Genomic DNA, 24,379 nt, shown 5'->3' on the forward strand with positions numbered 1-24,379 from the left:
GGAGTCGCTCAACAAGCCTCCATCCGCAACACTCGCAGCAGTCAAACAACATGACAGAGCTGAATGGACGCGAAGACGAAAATCCTAATTTTGTGTAAATATATTGACAAATGAGACATATTATATAAGTAAAGACGTGCAGGCAGCAGCTCACACATTCTCATACTTTCTGTAACATCCAGGAAAAAAAATATTAAAAAATGCTTGAAACATGTTTCAACTACAGGCTACGTGAAGGAGCCCAGAATTGGTTTTATTCAAATGTTCGTAATATTAAAAGGGTTCCTCATAAGGAAACAATACAGTGTATTAAATCCATAAACTGCAATAAATACATTTAGTAGATGTCCAGTTATGTAGAGAAAACCCATATTTTAAACAACTTTCCCAGAAACTTGTCCTTATTTAAAAAAAAGAAGAAGCAAATGTTGATGCTCCTCTGACCCGCAGTATGCAACACACGTAATCAAGTTGTAATAATGCTTTAACAACCACAACATTAGCGCCACATAAAACATGTCGCTACTGGGCCGACGTTTTCTATTAAATAATGTTTATAACAACTTAAAGATATGTACAAATATGATACAAAAATTGGTAGCAAAGAAGCAGTTAGTGAAGTAAATATTAACAGAAATGACAATGAACATTATTACACTACAAATGGAGCAATACAAATACCAATAGAAATAACACTATTGATAACAAATAACAATTACCTCTATTATCAACAATACAATTGTTTCAAATGCAACAATACATATATGTAGTGATAACTTCAAATACAAAAGAAAGCAGATAAATGGAGGAGAAGATAGAGAAGCGAACTGTATTAACCTTGTAGATTGTTATTGTAACAATAGGTTAAGCTTTGTTAGTGTGCCGTGTGTTACCCAGTTTCCCCTACGGCAGGCCTGGGCAATTATTTTGACTCGGGGGGCCAAATTTTGGGAAACAAATGTGTCTGGGGGCCGGTATTATCTGATTTTTAGGAACACTAATACAAAACCTCACAATATTGTCTGATTGAATGCTAAAAACGTTATGACAGACCGCCTTAAAAAACAGAATGGAATTTTAAATGTTTTTACTGAATGAGACACTCAGAATGTACATGAAAATAAAGAATGTGGGATTTTCAATATTAACTATGAAGGATAAAACACTGAATATTGACAACATATGAACGTCAACACCCCCTCTCGAACAACATATTTCACAATCAAGTGAAACACAACAAAAATAGCGAAATATGAACGCTAAGGGTAGAAAAAACCCCCACCTACAATCTGATATATGTGATGTATCACTAAGCTTTAGAACTTTGTTGTAAAAATCTCCTTCCGCGTCTGTCCCTGACACCCACATTTCAGGCTCTGGAAACACTCTGTGGAAACGCTCCCCACCCACACTGCTTGGTGCCTCGTCTGAGCTGCTGTGACTTAGATTACCATAGTAACTAACTAATTAGATGACCATATTAACTAATTCATTACCTTCGTAACTAGTATATCATGGAAAAGCACATATTCCAACCATTGAAATACCTAGTATTTTTGGGGAATAATTACTTTTGCGAATCAATATAGATGATAAATTAAATTGGAAACTGTACATAAATACACTCAAGACAAAGATGGCAAAAATCATTGCTATGTTACATCAAATTAAAAACTCTGTAAATCAAAAGGCTCTTAACATGTTATATAATTCATTCGTACTCCCATACCCCACTAAGGCATCAAAGGCAGACGTCTAGCTTTCAATTAGACTGCTTTCATTTCAGGAGGCTGTCACACAGTTTGTGTTGCATTGGAGGTGCCTTAAGTAGCTGTCACGCCAAAGTCGTGTCGCGACTGACTTGCATTACGCTGTGAAAAGGAAACTTGGAAACTCTGAGTTAGAGTGCTGAGTTAAGAGGGGCGATTGAGGCCTCTGTGTTAGTTCTACAAAAATTCTAAAACGTGAGGCCACAATTGTATGTACACCAAAGAGCAACAACATTAGAAAAGATACAACACAGGATAGGGATGATGTTTGTTAAGAAATTATCGATGTCGATGCCATTATCGAACCGATTCCTTATCAATTCTCTTATCGAATCCAGATAGGTTGTTGTAGATGGAAAAAACACACAATTCTTGGATTAACAAAAACTCACTTTTATTTTTTAATTAAAAAAAATATATATATATTGACTGTACTATCATATCTTAATTATTGTGTTGAAATCTGGGGTAACAATTACAAATCAAACATCAATTCTATGTTCTTATTTCAAAAGAAAGCGATTAGAATTGTAAATTATGCGGATTATCATGACCATACCAATGCTCTGTTTATTAAATTAAAAACATTAAAACTGCACGATCTTGTTGACCTCAACACTGCTCTTGTGACGTACAAAGCTCATAACCACATGCTGCCTCGGTGTCTACAGGAGAGGTTCTAACCTAGGGAGAGTCCCTATGGCCTCAAGAGATTCAGCTGTCTTTCAGAAAGCAAACATAAGAACGAGCTTAAAAAGTAGATGTGTTTCTGTTTGGGGGTTCAACTGTGGAACAGCTTGGATGATTCCTTAAAATGGTCCAGTTCCATTCACACATTTAAAAAACACTTTAAGACCAATGTCTTGGAAAAATAAATCACTCTTGAACCAACACAGTAGTTAATACTATGATCAATGTTAATGAAAAACTTAAAGTGGGATATAAATATAATGGAAGTATAATTGTTTGTATATAGTATATAATTGGTGCAAAGGTTTAACATGTGTACAATGATATTTCACATGCCTTTACTGTGTATATAATTGAACAGTATTTATATTGTGTACAATGTGTGTTTATAATATGTAGTGAAAAGGAAATTTCATATTTTTTGGAAGCTCATCTCGTACTTGACTTTGTTAATAGGGTTAGGCGCAATAAGTGTTCAACTTCAGCCTAAACCCTTTCGGTCTGCAACATTTTTTTTTAAATTTATGAATGTACAACTGTTTGTTTATGAATGTACATCTGTTTGTTTATGTAAAACTGTTTGTTTATCTTGTTGACCAGTGACTGAAGAAATAATAAACTAAACTAACTGAATTAGTATAGTTCAAGACTTAGGGTCATTAGAAAACATCACTGCACATCATAATGGCAGCTACACTTTCCATCTTAAAGATCTAAAAAAAATATTTGGGAATGTCCGGTGGGCCAAATTGAAAAGCTTAAAGAGGAACATTATCACCAGACCTATGTAAGCGTCAATATATACCTTGATGTTGCAGAAAAAAGACCATATTTTTTTTAAAACGATTTCCGAACTCTAAATGGGTGAATTTTGGCGAATTAAACGCCTTTCTATTATTTGCTCTCGGAGCGATGCACATCGGGAAGCAATCCGCCATTTTCTCACTTTCGTCGGTGTGTTGTCGGAGGGTGTAACAACACGAACAGGGACGGATTCAAGTTGCACCAGTGGCCCAAAGATGCGAAAGTGGCAAGAAATTGGACGAAATTTGTTCAAAATACGAGGCTGTGGGGAAAGCCGACGAAATGGTCAGTCGTTTGTTCCGCACACTTTACCGACGAAAGCTATGCTACGACAGAGATGGCAAGAATTTGTGGATATCCTGCGACACTCAAAGCAGATGCTGACATCAACTCCAAAACTGGGCAGATCAGCTTTCAGGAAAAGAGAGCGGATGAGGGTATGTCTACAGAATATATTAATTGATGAAAACTTTATTCATTACTCACGGTTTTACGTAAATTATTATAATAAACTGTGTTTACCAATAATTTAGCTTAAAAACATTTATTTTTTTCAATCATTCGAGTACATTCGAGTAGTCTTGTGTAATGCAGTATTTTGTGTCTATTTAGGTATGGTTAACCTGAGTGCTGAAATCGTGGAAAAATATATGTTCTTAGCGCGCCTGAAATAGGCTGTCTGCACTCTCAAAGTGTATGTTGTTGCCAAATGTATTTCATATGCTGTAAACCTAGTTCATAGTTGTTAGTTTCCTTTAATTCCAAACAAACACATACCAATCGTTGGTTAGAAGGTGATCGCCGAATTCGCTGGCTGTCGTGTCATTTTCGTCGGTTTCGCTTGCATACGGTTCAAACCGATATGGCTCAATAGCTTCAGTTTCTTCTTCAATTTCGTTTTCGCTACCTGCCTCCACACTACAACCATCCGTTTCAATACATGCGTAATCTGTTGAATCGCTTAAGCCGCTGAAATCCGAGTCTGAATCCGAGCTAATGTCGCTATACCTTGCTGTTTGTTTGTATTGGCATCACTGTGTGACGTCACAGGAAAATGGACGGGTGTATATAACGATGGTTAAAATCAGGCACTTTGAAGCTTTTTTTTAGGGATATTGCGTGATGGGTAAAATTTTGAAAAAAACTTCGGAAAATAAAATAAGCCACTGGGAACTGATTTTTAATGGTTTTAACCCTTCTGAAATTGTGATAATGTTCCCCTTTAACGGGCTGCATGTGGCCCCCGGGCCTTAATTAGCCCAGGTCTGCCCTAGGGGAACAATGTTAAAATATGTTTGATGAAACCTGATTATATGCATGAGTGTATATAATATATATGCATTTATCGTCTGTTAATTAACTTATGGAATATCAGCCCACACCTAACATAATAGAGACGTGCATTCCAAGTTGGAGTAACAAAGCCCCAAAAGTTATCACTGGGATGTCTGCGTGTGCTCTGTCATTTGTCTCCAGCAGCAAATAAGGTTAACATTTATGTGTCAGTATTGATCCAAACTTAGGGTCCTTGCTACATTGGTGAAACCGGGCCTATTAAACCTTACCCCGCCGACTGTTAATCCTCATCAGCCGCAATGATTTCAGCTACTATCAAATAAAACACAGCACGGCGCTGCCGATGAGAAGGGATGCCTTAAAAGCCGGTGTCTGTGCTCCCTGTGACAGCTCGCCGTGTGGATTCATGTCCCAGTTCAAGCTTGTGTATCATTATTCGCTTGAGCTGCGATCGAACGACATAGACCAGAGACCCCAATGACCATCCATCTGAGCAGGCAGGGTGTGTGTGAGGGGAAAGGTAGGGGGATTCTTGCCAGAAAATTTCCCTTAAATTTTATGCCAAGGGCGAAATGGAAACCTCCTCTCATTTTCCTTTCCTCTTAATCCAGTGGTTTCAAGTCCGGGCCCCACCAAGGTCATTATAATCATAGCTAGTGGAAGGCAGCCAGAGAGCCGCCATCGCAGTAAGGTAGACGACAAGCAGCCATCAGCTGTTGGCTGACAGTGGAGAGCAGAAGAACTGGTGAGTGGCAATGTTAAAAATGGGAAATATTTCCAACGGCTCAGCAGTTACCTATCGTTGCAAAGCAAACAACTGCTGGTCCAAATCTAATTAGTGCTGGGGCAAAAAATGTTTGCCATTACCAGCTGCGGCTGTAGGCAACCTCCAGCTGTTTTATTACTTTCAAAGATGGTAATATCTGCATCTGAAGTAGAGTAGAACCTCAATTTACATGCCTCTATTTTGCACACTTTCCAATTTAAAAAAATTCTAGACCAGGGGTGCCCACACTTTTTCTGCAGGTGAGCTACTTTTCAATTGACCAAGTGGAGAGGATCCATCTCCATCCCATCCATCCATTTTCTACCGCTTATTCCCTTCGGGGTCGCGGGGCGCTGGAGCCTATCTCAGCTACAATCGGGCGGAAGGCGGGGTACACCCTGGACAAGTCGCCACCTCATCACAGGGCGGGGAGGAAGCCGGAGTACCCGGAGGGAACCCACGCAGTCACGGGGAGAACATGCAAACTCCACACAGAAAGATCCCGAGCCCGTGATTGAACCCCAGACTACTCAGGACCTCCGTATTGTGAGGCAGATGCACTAACCCCTCTTCCACCGTGCTGCCCGGGATCCATCTCATTCATATATAATTTATATTTATTTATTTATGAAAGAGAGGTTTTTGTTAACAAGTTAAAGGTGTTTAATGTTAATACAAGCATATAGATTCCTTTCTTTCATGAAGACAAGAATATAAGTTGGTGTATTACCTGATTCTGATGACCTGCATTGACTGGAATTACGATGAAACCCTATGATGATTTTTATCCAGTTCCTGTGTTAGGGATGATGTTCGAAAAACAGTTCTCCCAATTGTTCGGTAAGAAAAGAACCGATTCCATGGATTCAAATCCCTTTTTGAGAAACGGTTCCTGTTATCGAAGCCACTATAGTAAAGAAAAACATTTGGTTCTTTATTAGAATCCCCGGGGAACGAATCCTGTGTCACAGGAAATGACGTAGCTCAGTCATTCGGCGGCAGATACGGAAGCAGCAACAACAACGGACCGGAAAAAAACGCTCCAAGGCATGGCTTCACTTTACTAAGAAATACGAGGAGGAAACGGCTATATGCAATTATTGCCAGGCTTCGCTTTCCTGTAAGGGGAGCAGTACAACAAACAAGTTGAAACATGTTCAGGCCGTACATAACCTGAATGTTAGAGAAAGGTGTTATGGAGAAGCAGCGACAGAGATGACGAAGCACACCCCTCTTCCTCTGCTTCAACCTGCAGTCCCAGTGATAGTGCCGGTGAGTGACTAACGTTAACTGTTGCCGGTTAATTTCCATAAATGCTCACTTGTAGCCTTTAGGCTAAAGTAACGTTACTTCTTATGTCAACCAAGACTGCAGTAATGTTAGCTAGACTAACGTTACCTAAGCATAGTCAGTGGCTAACGGTAACGTTAACGTTAGACTTTTTGTATGTCTGATAACGTTAACGTTATCTTGTAGCCTACACCACTCCAGAGTTTGCAGGTCTGCCTAATAAACTAGTGCTTGCAAGATGTGATTTAAGATCATGTTAATGTTATCCTATTTCAGATGACGACATTCATGACAGCCAGAGTGACCAGGGCAGTGTTTGTTAACCCATTTACCATAGCGAGGTATAACACAGAGCGCAGCGAGATGAGTGAGGAGGAGAGTAACAACATTACTCTCAAGCTAACGAGAATTATGGTGAAAAATCTCCTCCCCTTCAACTTGGTGAACACAGACGATTACAAGTAGGTTAATAATTGTATTTTGCTGACATGTAACGGAGCAAAAAGTAAACAACACCATTACTCTGAGATTTGTTACAAATGTAAAGTGCTGTACAATACAAATGAATGCAGGATTTTCCCTGCATGTATTTTTCTTAGGTGGCCCACTTAAAGGGCCACCTAAGTCAATATTTATTTATTTTATTAAAAAAAAAATTGAGGTAACAACTGCTTAGTTTATTTTTTTAGTTTATTATTTCTTCGGTCACTGGTCAACAAAATAAACAAACAGATGTACATTCATAAATTTAAAAAAATATGCTGCAGACCGAAAAGGTTTAGGCTGAAGTTGAACACTTATTGCGCCTAACCCTATAAACAAAGTCAAGTACGAGATGAGCTTCCAAAAAATATCAAATTTCCTTTTCACAACATATTATAAATACACATTGTACACAATATAAATACTGTTCAATTATATACACAGTAAAGGCATGTGAAATGTCCTTGTACACATGTTAAACCTTTGCACCAATTATATACTATATACAAACAATTATACTTCCATTATATTTATATCCCACATTAAGTTTTTAATTAACATAGATCATAGTATTAACTACTGTGTTGGTTCAAGAGTGATATATTTTTCCAAAACATTGGTCTTAAAGTTTTTTTTTAATGTGTGAATGGAACTGGAACATTTTAAGGAATCATCCAAGCTGTTCCACAGTTGAAACCCCCTGACAGAAACACATCTACTTTTTAAGCTCATTCTTATGTTTGCTTTCTGAAAAACAGCTGAATCTCTGAGGTCATAGGGACTCTCCCTAGGTTTGAACCTCTCCTGTAGACACCGAGGCAGCATGTGGTTATGAGCTTTGTACGTCACAAGAGCAGTGTTTAGGTCAACAAGATTGTGCAGTTTTAATGTTTTTAATTTAATAAACAGAGCATTGGTATGGTCTAGGGATGTCCCGATCCAGGATTTTGCACTTCCGATCCGATACCGATACTGACTGATACCGATACTGGCCTATCCGAGCATGTATTAAAGTTTAAAGTTATTTAGCCTACTTAGTTGTCAGAATCATGTTGAAAAGGGTTTTAGTACTCTTGATAACAACTAGCCAGCTGAATTAGGGGAGTTTGAATAATACACAATGGTTGGTAACAAGAAACTGACCTGTTTATTCAAGGATAAACACAAAATAGACAAAATTATACATGACAAACAGAAATGGCATCATTGAACTAGGGCTGGGCGATATGGCCTTTTTTTAATATTGCGATATTTTAAGGCCATATTGCGATACACCATATATATGTGGATATTTTGCCTTAGCCTTGAATGAACACTTGATGCATATAATCACAGCAGTATGATGATTCTATGTGTCTACATTAAAACATTCTTCTTCATACTGCATTAATATATGCTACTTTTGAACTTTCATGCAGAGAAGGAAATCACAACTAAAAAAAATCACTATTTTTTTCATACGGTGTTGATCTGGAAATGTTTGCCTCGGCATTTTGATGGTGTGGACGTGTGGCACCGAACGGAGATAAGCGTCTCGACAGACGTTACAATATTTGAACAATGATGACGAAAACTGTTTTCTCTGTCGTGTCCGTGTGTCGAAAATTGTTATGCGCTTATTTTTTTATTTGATTTTGTGCGTGGCATAGATTTGTCGTGCGCAATTGCACAGGCGCGCACCTTAGAGTGAGCGTTGCTAGCACGGCTGCGCTAGCATCACAGCTAACGTTAGCCATGCTGCTACCTCTCTGCTCGGGGAGGGCGTATACGTATGTGACGTATGACGTGTGTAAGAAGGTGCGCTTGCTGTCTGTGAGAGGAAGACACAGGAAAGAGTGAGAAGAGCCTGTCGTGTAATGCCAGCAGCTAAAAGCAACTGCGTGAGAATCCACAGACCTGTGGATGTGTTGAAGGTGTGCTGGAAAATGCGGAACGTAAATTAGGGAGCAGCAGAAAAGTGGAATGTATTATTTAGATAGGTGCGTTGGAAAACACGGACCGGAGTTTTTTTTAAAACTGGATCTGGATTGGCATTTTCCCATGCCTTGCCGATACGCATTTTTTGGCAAATATCGGCGGCCGATCCGATCCAAATATCGGATCGGGACATCCCTAGTATGGTCATGATAATCCGCATAATTTACAATTCTAATCGCTTTCTTTTGAAGTAAGAAAATAGAATTGATGTTTGATTTGTAATTGTTACCCCAGATTTCAACACAATAATTAAGATATGGGAGTACAATCAATATATATATTTTTTTTTTCTTAAAAAATAAAAGTGAGCTTTTGTTAATCCAAGAATTGTGTGTATTTTCCATCTACAACAACCTATCTGGATTCGATAAGAGAATTGATAAGGAATCGGTTCGATAAGAGGATTCGATAATTTCTTAACAAACATCTCCCTATCCTGTGTTGTATCTTTCCTAATGTTGTTGCTCTTTGGTGTACATACAATTGTGGCCAAACATTTTAGAATTTTTGTAGAACTAACACAGAGGCCTCAATCGCCCCTCTTAACTCAGCACTCTAACTCAGAGTTTCCAAGTTTCCTTTTCACAGCGTAATGCAAGTCAGTCGCGACACGACTTTGGCGTGACAGCTACTTAAGGCACCTCCAATGCAACACAAACTGTGTGACAGCCCCCTGAAATGAAAGCAGTCTAATTGAAAGCTAGACGTCTGCCTTTGATGCCTTAGTGGGGCATCACCTCTTGATAGTTTAGAACTGTGGCCATGCCTTATAAGGCCTGCAGACAGGGAAGCAGTGACCTTTACAGTGGTGTGTTGTGTATTACAATACACAGTAGAAACATCCTCGTGCATTCCTGGTGGAATATATTGACGGAGGAAGTAAAATTCTACAAATACAAAAACACAAGGCAAGGTCACCGAAAAGAAGAAGAGCAGTTTTGATCAAGGCACCAAAGGTCATGTTTGCTTGTCAAGAGTGAAGGCGCCATACTGTACTGTGACCTCCATTGCTGGCTTAAGCAGTCACACACACACACCCATAAACACACACACATGCCACATATAAACAATAGTCTCTCCTCACAAGCTGTACCACAGACAAAAGAACAGCACAAACCGGGCAAAGCTTGTATGAATACATTTCTGTGCAAAGATGGCCTTTTCTTCCCCATCACCACAGATGAAGACTTCACGAGAGTGTTGGCTGAATAATGACAACACACACAAATGACATGGGGGGAGGACACTTCCAACTATTGACAGGTTTTTTTTCACTGACAGTTTGTTGACTGAAGAGGAAAATGCTTTTTATTGAACAACAAGGCTGCAACTTTTGAGTGCTACAAGCTTGATTTTGTCTTTTTAAGCGCATTCAAAAAAAATAAAAATAGGAAGGATGGTACGCCCACCAGTTCTATTGGGAGCGAGAGTTGGTCTCCATGGACAGGTTATCGACATGAGCCAGGCCCACTTAAAAGGGAAACTGTACTTTATTTTTCAATTTTGTCAAATACGTTTCTCTTTTTTGTGTATTCTAAATTGTAAACTACATCTCGTATTACAGGCATGTGATTTGACCACAATGAAAAAGACTGAAAACATTTCTGGGGGTCTGGGGCCCTGGTGGGGGGACAAGGGGAGCGACGCCCCCCGAAGCTCCTGGTTTTTCACCAATTTAACATGCTAAAATTAACAAAGACAGCACCATTTGAAGAACATATTTTAGTGTTTAAAGACATGAAAACATCATTAATAGAACATACCCTGCTTCAAGTTGTTTCATATGTTTTTGGCATTTCGCATGTACTTCCAAAGCCTTGAAACCTCGTGATCCATAGTCAATATTATCATGACACCACGTGCACAAAACCTTTCCGGGACGATCGATTTTCCGAATAAAATCACCGAACAAAGTCGTAACTTCCTTCTTCCCAACAGTATCAGTGATTTCCCTTTCCATCCAGTCCCATCGAAACTTATTTTTGACATGTTTATCAATTTCTTTTACTCGTAAAGCGTCCTTTCTCTCGAGAACCGACATCGTTTACATATGGAAAATGGCAGTAATAACCATTATGAATGATGACGTTATTAACGTCATCATTCATAACGGATGTCCTGATTGGTCACAAGGAACATATCGACCAATCAACTACGGCGTAATATAAACTACATCTCGAATCTTGATTTAGGGTCGGAAAAAAAAACGGAAAAACGGGAGATAATTATTTTTTTTCCCCGAGATTAAAAAAGACGGAATTCCGACTTTAGACGGAAAAATCACATGCCTGGTATTAGTCAGCTAACAATGAAGTGAATGGGAGTCATCCATTCCGCTATAAAATCCACTAAAAACATCCAAAAACCGCCAGAAATGCTCTATTTACATGCCGTGACATGCACATTAACCAAGTATTAGCGACACTGTTATTATAAGAGAGAATGCAGAGGAACTACTTTTAGTACATGGTGCCTTGATCGCAGAGAGGTAACTAGCTACTGTAGCTATTGACATACTGAGGTGCTGCACCGCCTTTGAGTAGGGAAAGGTGTGTGCTGGATTCTAAATCTTGCCTACTAGAAGATTGTGGCCAAAAACCGAGAGGTTGCTTAACTTTGACATTGAATTTAGCCATGAAGAGAAAGGCACTGCAAACATCCCATCAGTCGGCATCTTGGTGAGAGTGGTCATTGTACAGTAAGTGATTGTTTTTTATGTTCGTAGTTTAGCACTTAGCATTAGTGCTTTCTTTTGCTGGATCTGTTAAAGGCCTACTGAAACCCACTACTACCGACCACGCAGTCTGATAGTTTATATATCAATGATGAAATCTTAACATTGCAACACATGCCAATACGGCCGGGTTAGTTTACTAAAGTGCAATTTTAAATTTCGCGCGACATATCCTGCCGAAAACGTCTCGGTATGATGACGTCAGCGCCTGACGTCGCGGATTGTAGAGGACATTTTGAGACAGCATGGTGGCCAGCTATTAAGTCGTCTGTTTTCATCGCAAAATTCCACAGTATTCTGGACATCTGTGTTGGTGAATCTTTTGCAATTTGTTCAATGAACAATGGAGACAGCAAAGAAGAAAGCTGTAGGAGGGAAGCGGTGTATTGCGGCCGACTTCAGCAACACAAACACGGCCGTATTTCATTGTTTACATTCCCGAAAGATGACAGTCAATCTTTACCATTGGCCTGTGGAGAACTGGGACAACAGAGACTCTTACCAGGAGGACTTTGAGTTGGATACGCAGACACGGTACCGTGAGTACGCTTCCAAACATTTGATCGCTTGCCCGTACGTGCGTGCCGCTATGTGCATGTCACGTACGTAACTTTGGGGAAATATATGTGCTGTGTGAACTTTGGGGAGGTGAACGGTACTTTGGGCTGTGGGATCGAGTGTGTTGTGCAGGTGTTTGAGTTGTATTGGCGGGTTATATGGACGGGAGGTGTTTGTTATGCGGTATTAATTTGTGGCATATTAAATATAAGCCTGGTTGTGTTGTGGCTAATATGTCGTGTGTTTATTTACTGTTTTAGTCATTCCAAGCTGAATATCAGGTCCCACCCGCCTCTCACAGCATCTTCCCTATCTGAATCGCTCCCACTGCCCTCTAGTCCTTCACTCCCACTTTCCTCATCCACGAATCTTTCATCCTCGCTCAAATTAATGGGGAAATCGTCGCTTTCTCGGTCCGAATCGCTCTCGCTGCTGGTGGCCATGATTGTAAACAATGTGCGGATGTGAGGAGCTCCACAACCTGTGACGTCACGCTACTCGTCTGCTACTTCCGGTACAGGCAAGGCTTTTTTATCAGCGACCAAAAGTTGCGAACTTTATCGTCGATGTTCTCTACTAAATCCTTTCAGCAAAAATATGGCAATATCGCAAAATGATCAAGTATGACACATAGAATGGACCTGCTATCCCCGTTTAAATAAGAAAATCGCATTTCAGTAGGCCTTTAATCACTCAGCTTCTAAAACTTGTAGATCATCCTTCTTATATTCAGGCTCCAAAATATAATTTTACGGATCATCATTTACTCCAATGTTGTCGTTGTTGGCTCTCGTGAAGTTTGCCATGGTTAGTAGTAGTTATTGTGGAAGGAAATAGCGAACATTGTGATGCACTCTGTGTAATGAATGGGCCTAAAGCGTGTTCTGGTATTGCTTAAGACGACCAAAATACGGTAAATATTACATGTGCCTGTTACGACATTACATATATACTTACAGCATGTACCGTATATTAAACATTGTTGGAGATTTTTTAGAGCACTTTTATGGACTGAATAGATCAAATCCCATTACCCGCATTGTTAGCAACCTCTTGCTGGTGTTTATTTACCATTTAGAATGTATAAAAAAGGAGACACATGTTCTTGTTTTACACAGGGATTGTGAATGATAGGCACAATTACAAAAAAAAGTGCAGTTCACCTTGAACTGCGGTTTAAAAGTGTGTGCGTCATATAAACATGGCGTAGTTGGATGCATGTCAATCAGTGAAATACAGGAAAGCAAACCTTTTAGATACTAACTTCATCGATTGTAAAAAAAGAAATGACAAAAAAATTCCATAGAACAGCCAAACTAAATCCTGATTTAAAGGGGAACTGCACTCTTTGTGGAATATTGCCTATCATTCACAATCCCCATGTAAGACAAGACCACATGTTTTTCTTCTTTTATGCATTCCAAGTCGTAAAATACGGCAAGTACAAGGTGGCCAAAATGCACTACACTGTTCCGCCCATAATTCCCTTTAAAAAAAAACATCCAAAAAGAGCCAGCATTACTCTATTTACATGATGTGACCTAAATATTAACCAAGTATTACCAATTTTGTTATTATAAGCACGCACACAGACAAACTATTTTAATGGCGCTGTGATCACAAGAGACTTACTCAGCTTATGCTGATATATTGACATACTGAGCTGCTGCATCGCCTCTGAGCTGGTAAAAGTGGATTCTACATTGTAAATCATGCTTCTCACTTATATAGTAGAAGCCTGTTGCCATAAACCAAGAAGTTGGTTAACTTTGACATCAAACTTAGATCCGTAGAAAGACACAAACCTTTTTTAAACCTGCATGAGGATGATGATTAACTCTTCATCTAAACAGAAAGCTATAAACATCCCATCAGTCGGCATCCTCGTGAGAGCAGGCATTGTACAGTAAGTGATTGTTTTATTATGTCCATGGTTTGTATGTCTTGTTTAGCACTTTGCAATACTGCTACATGAGGATTTTTGTTTCACTAAAGCTGGATCTGTTGGCACACAGCTTCTAAAACTTGTAGCTCATCCTCCTTATATTGAGGTTCTGGGTCATGATTTGTCCCAAAGTAGTATTTGTTGTTTCTCATGAAGTCTACTGTGATTAGTAGTAGTGTTCTTGTTAAAGGGAAAAGCAAACGTGAAATTAATACGGCCGCCGTATGCTTAAAATGAGCAAAATACGTAAATATTACATTTTATTCTGAATATGCCTGTTATTACATTACACTAGGGGCGTAACGGTACGTGTATTTGTATTGAACCGTTTCGGTAGCGGGGTTCCGGTTAGGTTCGGAGGTGTACCGAACGAGTTTCTACACGGACATATTAAGTAGTGTAACGCACGTTGTGTAAACAATGCACACACGGGCTAACGGGCTACGATAGACTGACCATACATCCTCTTTTCACCGGACATGTCCTCTTTTGCGGAACTGTCAGGTGGAGTTTCTTAAATGCCTCAAATGTCCGGCATTTTGAGTTAGGGTTGCGTGTATTTTCAATGTACGTTCAGGGTTAAGAAGGGGTTAAAAACAAAACAAATTGTGCGCGCAGCAGCATTGGTGAGGGAGGGGCAGAGACAGAGAGAGAGAGAGAGTTATGATAAACGCGCATGCATCGCCAGGCTCTGCTTTTTATCCAAAGATTTATCACATTTAATTTTTTATTATCTATAGCAGAGGTGTCAAAAGTGTGCCCCGGAGGCCATTTGCGGCCCACAGCTAATGTTTTAAAGGCCCACGGCACATTCTAAAAATACTATTAAAATAAACAAAAACATAACAAAAGTGAAATAAAAAAGCTTAAAGGTGAAATGTAATTTAGAAAAAGTTGCAATGTTGACTAATAAAACAAAGCTGTTTTTTTTCTTTCAAACTGTCATTGCTCAAAACATAATATTGAATCAAAATCAATGTTATTATGAATTATTGATCTATCCAAGGTTCCCATTATTTCACATCAAATATTCCACTAAGAAAAATATTTTTGGTGGAAGATTTTGCAAATTTGGTAAATAAATAACCCAAAAATTAATATTTTGTTGTTTTCTTACTGTACCAAAAATGAACCGAACCGTGACCTCTAAACCGAGGTACGTACCGAACCGAAATTTTTGTGTACCGTTACACCCCTACATTACACATATTTTGTATAAATGATAAATAAATGGGTTGTACTTGTATAGCGCTTTTCTACCTTCAAGGTACTCAAAGCGCTTTGACACTACTTCCACATTTACCCATTCACACACACATTCACACACTGATGGAGGGAGCTGCCATGCAAGGCGCTACCAGCACCCATCAGGAGCAAGGGTGAAGTGTCTTGCTCAGGACACAACGGACATGACGAGGTTGGTACTAGGTGGGGATTGAACCACGGACCCTCGGGTCGCACACGGCCACTCTTCCACTGCGCCACGCCGTCCCTATACAGCATGTACCGTATTTTTCGGAGTATAAGTCGCACCGGAGTATAAGTCGCACCTGCCGAAAATGCATAATAAAGAAGGAAAAAAACATATAAGTCGGACTGGAGCCCGGCCAAACTATGAAAAAAAAACTGCGACTTATAGTCCGAAAAATACGGTAAATAAAATGTTGATGAGGTTTTTTTCATGTTCTTCGGAGCACTTTATAGGCGGATTAGAGGCACTCCCATTGGTTCCATTGTTAGCTCATGTCTATTTAAGAGTAAAAGTGCACTAAAAAAAAGATAAACATGTGTCTTGTCTAACATAAAGACTGCGAATAGACAAAACTCCTCCAAAAAGGGCAGTTCCTTTAACAGAGTTGGTGAAATTATATCAATACACTACAAAATGAATAAAAACTTTAAAAAAAAAAGATTTGCCATAACATCCTAGTCTATAAATGAACATGTTGCAGGTCGGTTGTTTTTGTAACAACACTACACACAAAAACACGGCTCATTAGGGCAGCAATATTAATGTTGAACTACAAAAATGGGTGGATAATGGTCCACGTCTCAACAAAAATGAAACACTATGTAGTAACAAACATCTGTATGACAGCTGTTTTGTGCTGTTGTCATACCCAGGCATCCCCCCTAACCCCCTTCCCTTTTCTTTTTTGTTGTTATTATTCAGTAGGTGAGAACTAGTCAGACAAGGACAACCTAGCGTTGTCTGCAGCACGTGTGAAATGACAACACAGTGTGTGGAAACAGGCCTTACTTTGCTCTTTTAGCTGCACATCAGCTCACTGGCCAAATATCTCAGTTGCACCCGTGTGGCGCCTTCACGTCCAACGACAGCAGCCTGTCTGCAAGTTCAAGCTGAGGTGACGCACCTGAGCGGCGTGTTGAAACTAAACAGGGGGATCCTCCAGATCATACATCAAGTATTTATGGCAAAAACAAGGATGCATCTTTAGGATACACCGTGTGACTTTAGCCCAGTGCGCATTGAAAGGATGATATCGCATGTGAGTCCCCACTAGGGTTCTTATAAAATATATTTCAATGCTTTGATAATTTTCTTAATAAAGGGGACCACAAAAAATGGCATTTATGGCCTTATTTTAACAAAAAAAATCTTAGGGTACATGAAACATATGTTTATTATTGCAATTGTGTCCTTAAATAAAATAGTGAACATACTAGACAGTTTGTCTTTTAGTAGTAAGTAAACAAACAAAGGCTCCTAATTAGTCTGCTGACGTATGCAGTAACATATTCTGTCAATTATCATTTTATTATTTTGTCAAAATTATAAAGGACAAGCTGTAAAAATTCATTATTAATCTACTTGTTCATTTACTGTTAATATCTGCTTGTTTTCTGTTTCAACATGTTCTATCTACACTTCTGTTATAATGTAATAATATCTTATTATTATTCTGTTGTTTGATACTTTATATTAGTTTTGGACGATACCACAAATTTGGGTATCGCTCCGATACCAAGTAGTTACAGGATCATACAATGGTCATAATTTAAGTCCTCATGTGCCCAGGGACATATTTACTGAGTTTATAAACATACTATAAACTTTTTTTAAACCAAAAAAAGATTGTGTGATGCCAAAAAATATAGATATAATCATAGTAGTATCGACTAGATACGCTATTGTACTTGGTATCATTACAATGGATGTCAGGTTTAGATCCACCAATGGCGTTTGTTTACATTGTGACGCCGGTGAGCTACGGTGTGTAGTGAAACATGTTTAACTATTTCTCGTCCTGCAGTGATAATGATACTTGTAAAAAACTTACTGTATGTGTCGCCATGGAGGCGAGGATTAGTGATTTAGAAGTACAGTAGCTAAAACACTGCCGACTGCGGCTGGACATTAGCCGCGAGCTAGCTAGCCATGTCTTAAAGCACCTCTTCCTGAGGGTGTTTCAGTGTTATAACTTCACCTTTATCTTTACTTTTTAAGCCAAAATGCGTCCATTCTACTTTTTCTGTCTACACATTGTGTCTGCTTGTAAGTACTCAGTGATTGTGCACTGCCGAACATGCTCTTCTGCTCGTAAAGCCAGCAATGTCACGACGACGTGCCGTCATGCCCGTAAAAAAAAAAAAAGGGGGCGGGGGATACTCTTTAGAGGCGTCATAGTACTTACCGTATTTTCCGCACTATAAGGCGCACCTTCAATGAATGGCCTATTTTAAAACTTAGTTCATATATAAGGCGCACCTTCAATGAATGGCCTATTTTAAAACTTAGTTCATATATAAGGCGCACCTTCAATGAATGGCCTATTTTAAAACTTAGTTCATATATAAGGCGCACCTTCAATGAATGGCCTATTTTAAAACTTAGTTCATATATAAGGCGCACCTTCAATGAATGGCCTATTTTGGAACTTAGTTCATATATAAGGCGCACCTTCAATGAATGGCCTATTTTAAAACTTAGTTCATATATGAGGCGCACCTTCAATGAATGGCCTATTTTAAAACTTAGTTCATATATAAGGCGCACCTTCAATGAATGGCCTATTTTAAAACTTAGTTCATATATAAGGTGCACCTTCAATGAATGGCCTATTTTAGAACTTAGTTCATATATAAGGCGCATAGAATAGACACTACATATAAGGCACATAGAATAGACGCTACAGTAGAGGCTGGGGCTGCGAGACCTGTTGTGGCTCAATATTGGTCCATATATAAGGCGCACCGGATTATAAGGCGCACTGTCAGCTTTTGAGAAAATTGGAGGTTTTTAGGTGCGCCTTACAGTGCGGAAAATACGGTACATGTAATATGATTCATTAGTATCGCAGTACCATACTAGTACCGGTATACCGTACAATCCTAGTCCCCACACAGCTCTACCAGTGAAAAATCATCGAACCAGAAATTGAATGACAAAGTGATGAAACATGTCCTGGCTGCTCAGTACAAGTATTTTTTTTTAAAGAATTACGACAGAATGTACACAAGGTAAAAGCTGTTTCTGTCTTCCAGGGACGACCACCGGTGTTTTAACGGTGGTCCCTTGTGCATATTAGCCACACCGTCGGTCAGGTGTCTGTCCTGGCTGCTCAGTACAACATGGCTAAGTCAGCAATAACAGAAGAGGAAGAGTGACATGTACACCCTGAGCTGAGCTGCTTTTAGTCTTCATGCGGAGCGGCCTGCATCCTACCTTCCTGTCTGCGATTAATAGGGGTTAGCTTATTTTTACGCTTGTGTGACAGCAGCAACAACCCGAGAAGGTAAAAAATAAAAACGGCGATGACGCTAGCGGAACAGCTGGCATCATGTGACATTTAAGAAAGATGCTTGCTTTGAGACATAATGGCGGATGAATCACTCAACCTGCTACCAACATGACTAATATCACGTGTGGAGGGGGGAAAGAGAGACAAGAAAAAGATTCATCCATCCATCCATCTTCTTCCGCTTATCCGAGGTCAGGTCGCGGGGGCAGCAGCCTAAGCAGGGAAGCCCAGACTTCCCTCTCCCCAGCCACTTCGTCCAGCTCTTCCCGGGGATCCCGAGGCGTTCCCAGTCTAGCCGGGAGACATAGTCTTCCCAACGTGTCCTGCGTCTTCCCCGTGGCCTCCTACCGGTTGGACGTGCCCTAAACACCTCCCTAGGGAGGCGTTCGGGTGGCATCCTGACCAGATGCCCGAACCACCTCATCTGGCTCCTCTCCATGTGGAGGAGCAGCGGCTTTACTTTGAGCTCCCCCCGGATGACAGAGCTTCTCACCCTATCTCTAAGGGAGAGCACAGCCACCCGGCGGAGGAAACTCATTTCGGCCGCTTGTACCCGTGATCTTGTCCTTTCGGTCATAACCCAAAGCTCATGACCATAGGTGAGGATGGCAACGTAGATCGACCGGTAAATTGAGAGCTTTGCCTTCCGGCTCAGCTCCTTCTTCACCACAACGGATCGATACAGCGTCCGCATTACTGAAGACGCCGCACCGATCCGCCTGTCGATCTCACCATCCACTCCGAAAGGGACAAGTGGTAGAAAATGGATGGATGGACATACACAATATAGTGTCTCCGAAGTGTACATTATTTTACTAAAATAGGGACTTTTGTCGAGGCGAGAACCAATTAGACATGTTTACATTGTCTCTTATGGGGAACTATGTTTCACTATACAAACGTTTCGATTTAAGAACCAATTACGTTTGTAAATCGAGGTTTCACTGTATGGGTGGACGACGGAAGCAAATTACCACAGGGGTTTACTAAATTGGCCCTAGTGTGTGAATGTTGTCTGTCTATCTGTGTTGGCCCCTGTGATGAGGTGGCGACTTGTCCAGGGTGTACCCCGCCTTTCGCCCGAATGCAGCTGAGATAGGCTCCAGCACCCTTCGCGACCCCGAAAGGGACAAGTGGTAGAAAATGAATGGATGGACATACACAATATAGTGTCTTTGAAGTGTACATTATTTTACTAAAACAAAGACTATGGTCGAGGTGAGAACCAATTAGACATGTTTACATTGTTTCTTATGGGGAACTATGTTTCACTATACAAACGTTTCGATTTACGAACCAATTACGTTTGTAAATCGAGGTTTCACTGTATGGGTGGTCGACGAAAGCAAATTACCATGGGGGTTTACTGAATCGGCTCTAGTGTAGGGATGGGCGACATATCGATATACTGGATATATCGCGGGTTTGTCTCTGTGCGATATAGAGAATGACTATATCGTGATATTCGAGTATACGTTCTCACGCAGTTACTTTAAGCTGCGGGTATTACACTACAGGCTCTTCTCACTCTTTCTAGTCTCTGCTTCTCACAGAGACGTAAAACAAGCGCACCTTCTTACATACGTCACATACATATACGCCCTCGCGGAGCACCGAGGTAGCAGCATGGGTAACGTTAGCTGTGGTGCGAGTGGTAATACGAGAGAAAGAAGGTGCGAATCTGGTAACAAATGAAAGAAGAATTAATTCCCAAGAAAAAACATTGTCTGGTGGTGGTTTGGCTTCAAGTGGGAATATGTCGAACAGACAACCATAATTTGTCAAGTGTGGGGCAAAAACATTGCTACAAAAAGTAGCATTTGGGGACGGCGTGGCGAAGTTGGTAGAGTGGCCGTGCCAGCAATCGGAGTGTTGCTGGTTACTGGGGTTCAATCCCCACCTTCTACCATCCTAGTCACGTCCGTTGTGTCCTTGGGCAAGACACTTCACCCTTGCTCCTGATGGCTGCTGGTTAGCGCCTTGCATGGTAGCTCCCGCCATCAGTGTGTGAATGTGTGTGTGAATGGGTGAATGTGGAAATACTGTCAAAGCGCTTTGAGTACCTTGAAGGTAGAAAAGCGCTATACAAGTATAACCCATTTATCATTATTTATTACTGCCAATATGTAGCATCATTTGAAAAGTCACCTGCTAGAGAATGAAGAGTGCTTACTCGGCATGTCAACATCTCCGTTCAGTGCCACACCAACAAAATGCGGAGGCAACCATTTCCAGATCAACACCATATGAAAAAAATAATCCACGACATAAGGAGATAACGTCCGCCGGAACCTACCACATAGCGAAGGACATACACTATTTGATTTCCTTTTATGCCGCTCATTTTTATTTGACAGTTATTGAAATATCTTGTGTGACATCATGCACAAAAGTGCACTCTATTTGTTTTAAACTATTGTAGTGGCGTTCTGTACAAAAAGTGCACTTTAATTTAGTGTTGTTTTGATTTGTCATCTTAGTGACATCATGCACTAATAGCTTGTTTTAAAATGTCTCTGACAATCTTGCACTTTCTGTTTTGGAGACATGAATGTTTGTGCCACTGCTTAATAACTGTTTAATAAATACACTTTTGCTAAATTGACTTAATTGTGATTTCCCTCTCTGCATGAAAGTTTAAAAGTAGCATATATTAATGCAGGATGAACAAGAATGTTTTAATGTAGACACATAGAATCATCATACTGCTGTGATTATATGCATCAAGTGTTCATTCAAGGCTAAGGCAAAATATGGATATATATATCTTGTATCGTGACATGGCCTAAAAATATCGATATAATAAAAAAAGGTCATATCGCCCAGCCCTACTCTAGTGTGTGAATGTTGTCTGTCTATCTGTGTTGGCCCTGCGATAAGGTGGAGACTTGTCCGTCCGAATGCAGCCGAGATAGGCCCCAGCACCCCCCGCAACCCCGAAAGGGACAAGCAGTAGAAAACGGATGGATGGGGTTTCAAAAAAAACATTGACATCATGCGTCAGACTGCAGCTTTATATATCTGCATAAGCATTCAAATGTTGGTGTTGACACATCAGCAGCATTACAACATTGGTTCTAATGGCAGATCGCTTATGTGGCGATTCGAGCAGAACACCGAGGCGTAATGGCGGATGCATCACTCAACGATCCCACACATTTGCATAGAGACATGACTAAGGGAACATGAAAGACAATCATTCCTTCACTTATCATTGCAAACACCAGCAATCCCCTAGCGGCCAGAGGGTGGTACTGCAGCTTTGCCCCCTCAATTCCCTGCACCGATGAAAGGTTTCAAACGTCCGTTTATTCTGGAGGGTCAACATTTTTTATTTTTTTTTAAAAAGCCAGCTGGCAGCAAAAAAAGGAGATGTTTTTTTAAAAAAAACCAAAAAGGTAGGTACTGCAGCACGTTGGTCTGACCGCCGTATTGATCGCAGTCTGTCTGCAATGAATGGCTGCAAAGGCAAGCAGAGGAGGAGGAGGAGGAGGAGGAGGGGAGAACCTGAACTTCAGGTGACCACCACGGCCACATTTCTTCACAGCCAGCACTCGGAAGGGCTAAAAAAAAAAAAAAACACGGAAAAGTAGCAAAAAAAAAAGATGCCTGGTCAAAAGAGTGGCGAGGAGCGAAGTTGAGCTAATGCTAATGCTAACAGGGCGCACTGGAGCAGCAGGGCAGCCCCACTCTGGCTTCTCTGATCCGGCTGACCCCTCGCTGTATTCCGGCCACACTTCACCAGCTCCTCCCCGACAAGAGGCAGCGGTGGCGGACATGTTAGCGGAGGGGGAGAAAAAAAAACAACACCCCCGGCGGCGGCGACGACACACATTGTTGCCAAGTAGACAACCTTTTTGAGAAAGCTTCTTTCTTTTTTTTTTTGGAGTAACAGCCTAATAATACGACGCTATGCTAACAACATGGCTGCCTCGCTCCGACCCGCAAAACAAAAAAAAAAAAACAAAAAAAAAGGCAGCAGCCTTTTGTCTCTTTCACCTCTTTCACCTCCACAAGTAGAGCGGGAATGGCGGAGGAAAAGACGACTTACGTGCAGGCAGACGCTTGGGTTGCTCCTGCTTCCTCCTGGGCATTTTCCTCCTCCTTGTTGTTTTTAATCACATTCTCTCCTCGTCCTGCTGCGGGCCGACCAAGGCAGGAGGCTCGCTCCCCATCTCAGGAGACCCCGGGAGCTGGACGGCGGCCGCTAGGATCTCGAAAGCGGCGGCGGCGGCGGTCGTGCACCTGGCTGCCGGTTGTCTTCAAAGTGGAGCGTCGGGCGAGGAGGAGGAGGGGGGATAAAGGGGAGCCCGGGCAGGCGGGAGGAGGAGGCACCAGCGCCGCTTGCTCGCCGTGCTTTGCCCGCCTTGTGTGTCCTCGGAGCCCCCGACTAACTCACACTAACACCCGCCTTGTGTCTCCTCGGAGCCCCCCCGACTATCTCACACTTAACGTCCGCCTTGCGTCTCCTCGGAGCCACCCCGACTAACTCACACTTAACGCCCGCCTTGCGTCTCCTCGGAGCCCCCCCCGACTAACTCGCACTATCGCCCGCCTTGCGTCTCCTCGGAGCCCCCGACTAACTCGCACTAATGCGGGGATCAAAGGGCAGCAACAGCAGAGCAGACGCGGGCGGGCGCGCTCACGCGCTCACTCACTCGCTCGCTCGCTCACGCACGTGCTCGCCCCCGACAGCGGCGTACGGACAAGGTGCCCCCAAAGCGCTCGAGCTGCTACTACCGGAAGGGCAACGTTACACGTACAGTATCGGCCACCATGTTGGAGCGGTCACGTCACGTGTTTTCTATGGACATGACAGTGAGGAATGGACACTTATGCGAACGTGTTATGTGTCAAAACTGTGGATTTTTAATTCCTATGTGATATTATTGAAATAAATGTATCAAAACAGTGGATTTTGAATCCCTAAGTGATGTTATTCAAATAAAGGTCATTTTTAATTACACGTACCTCCATACTTGCCAACAGGGGCGCCGAAAAGGGGGGGTAAAGGAGACGGATTCTAGGGGCCCATGATGGAGGGGGACCCAGAGAGGCCCCTAATGATGATGAAATTATAATACAGAAAAAATAATGACACTGTGTTGGGGGCCCTGTAAAGATTATTTTCATGGGGCCCAAAATCCCTAGCGGCGCCCCTGCTTGTCAACCTTGAGACCTCCAAATTCGGGAGATTTAAAAAAAAAAAAAAATTGGGGGGGGGTTGATGTAGGCGGGGCCTGGGGGGCAGGGCCGAGGTTAAGGGGGAGGAGTATATTTATAGCTAGAATTCACTGAAATTCA

At 41.3% G+C, this 24,379-nt stretch overlaps 1 protein-coding gene across 3 annotated transcripts in view; it reads right to left on the minus strand.

Moving 5' to 3' along the window:
• The window catches only part of znf827 (zinc finger protein 827), a 245,090-nt gene extending 221,258 nt beyond the window's left edge, over positions 1 to 23,832 (minus strand). The window contains exon 1 of one of the 3 annotated variants that reach the window (XM_061922893.2): positions 23,127 to 23,832. In XM_061922893.2, coding sequence (XP_061778877.1) covers positions 23,127 to 23,169 — 43 coding nt within the window. In that variant the 5' untranslated portion in view covers positions 23,170 to 23,832. The remainder of the gene's footprint in view (positions 1 to 23,126) is intronic. The other 2 variants (XM_061922892.2, XM_061922894.2) reach the window with 2 other exon arrangements.
• Positions 23,833 to 24,379: the final 547 nt, after the last annotated feature.

This window comes from Nerophis lumbriciformis, linkage group LG27 (assembly GCF_033978685.3).
Source record: "Nerophis lumbriciformis linkage group LG27, RoL_Nlum_v2.1, whole genome shotgun sequence".
In the NCBI taxonomy this organism is placed as follows: Eukaryota; Metazoa; Chordata; class Actinopteri; order Syngnathiformes; family Syngnathidae; genus Nerophis; species Nerophis lumbriciformis.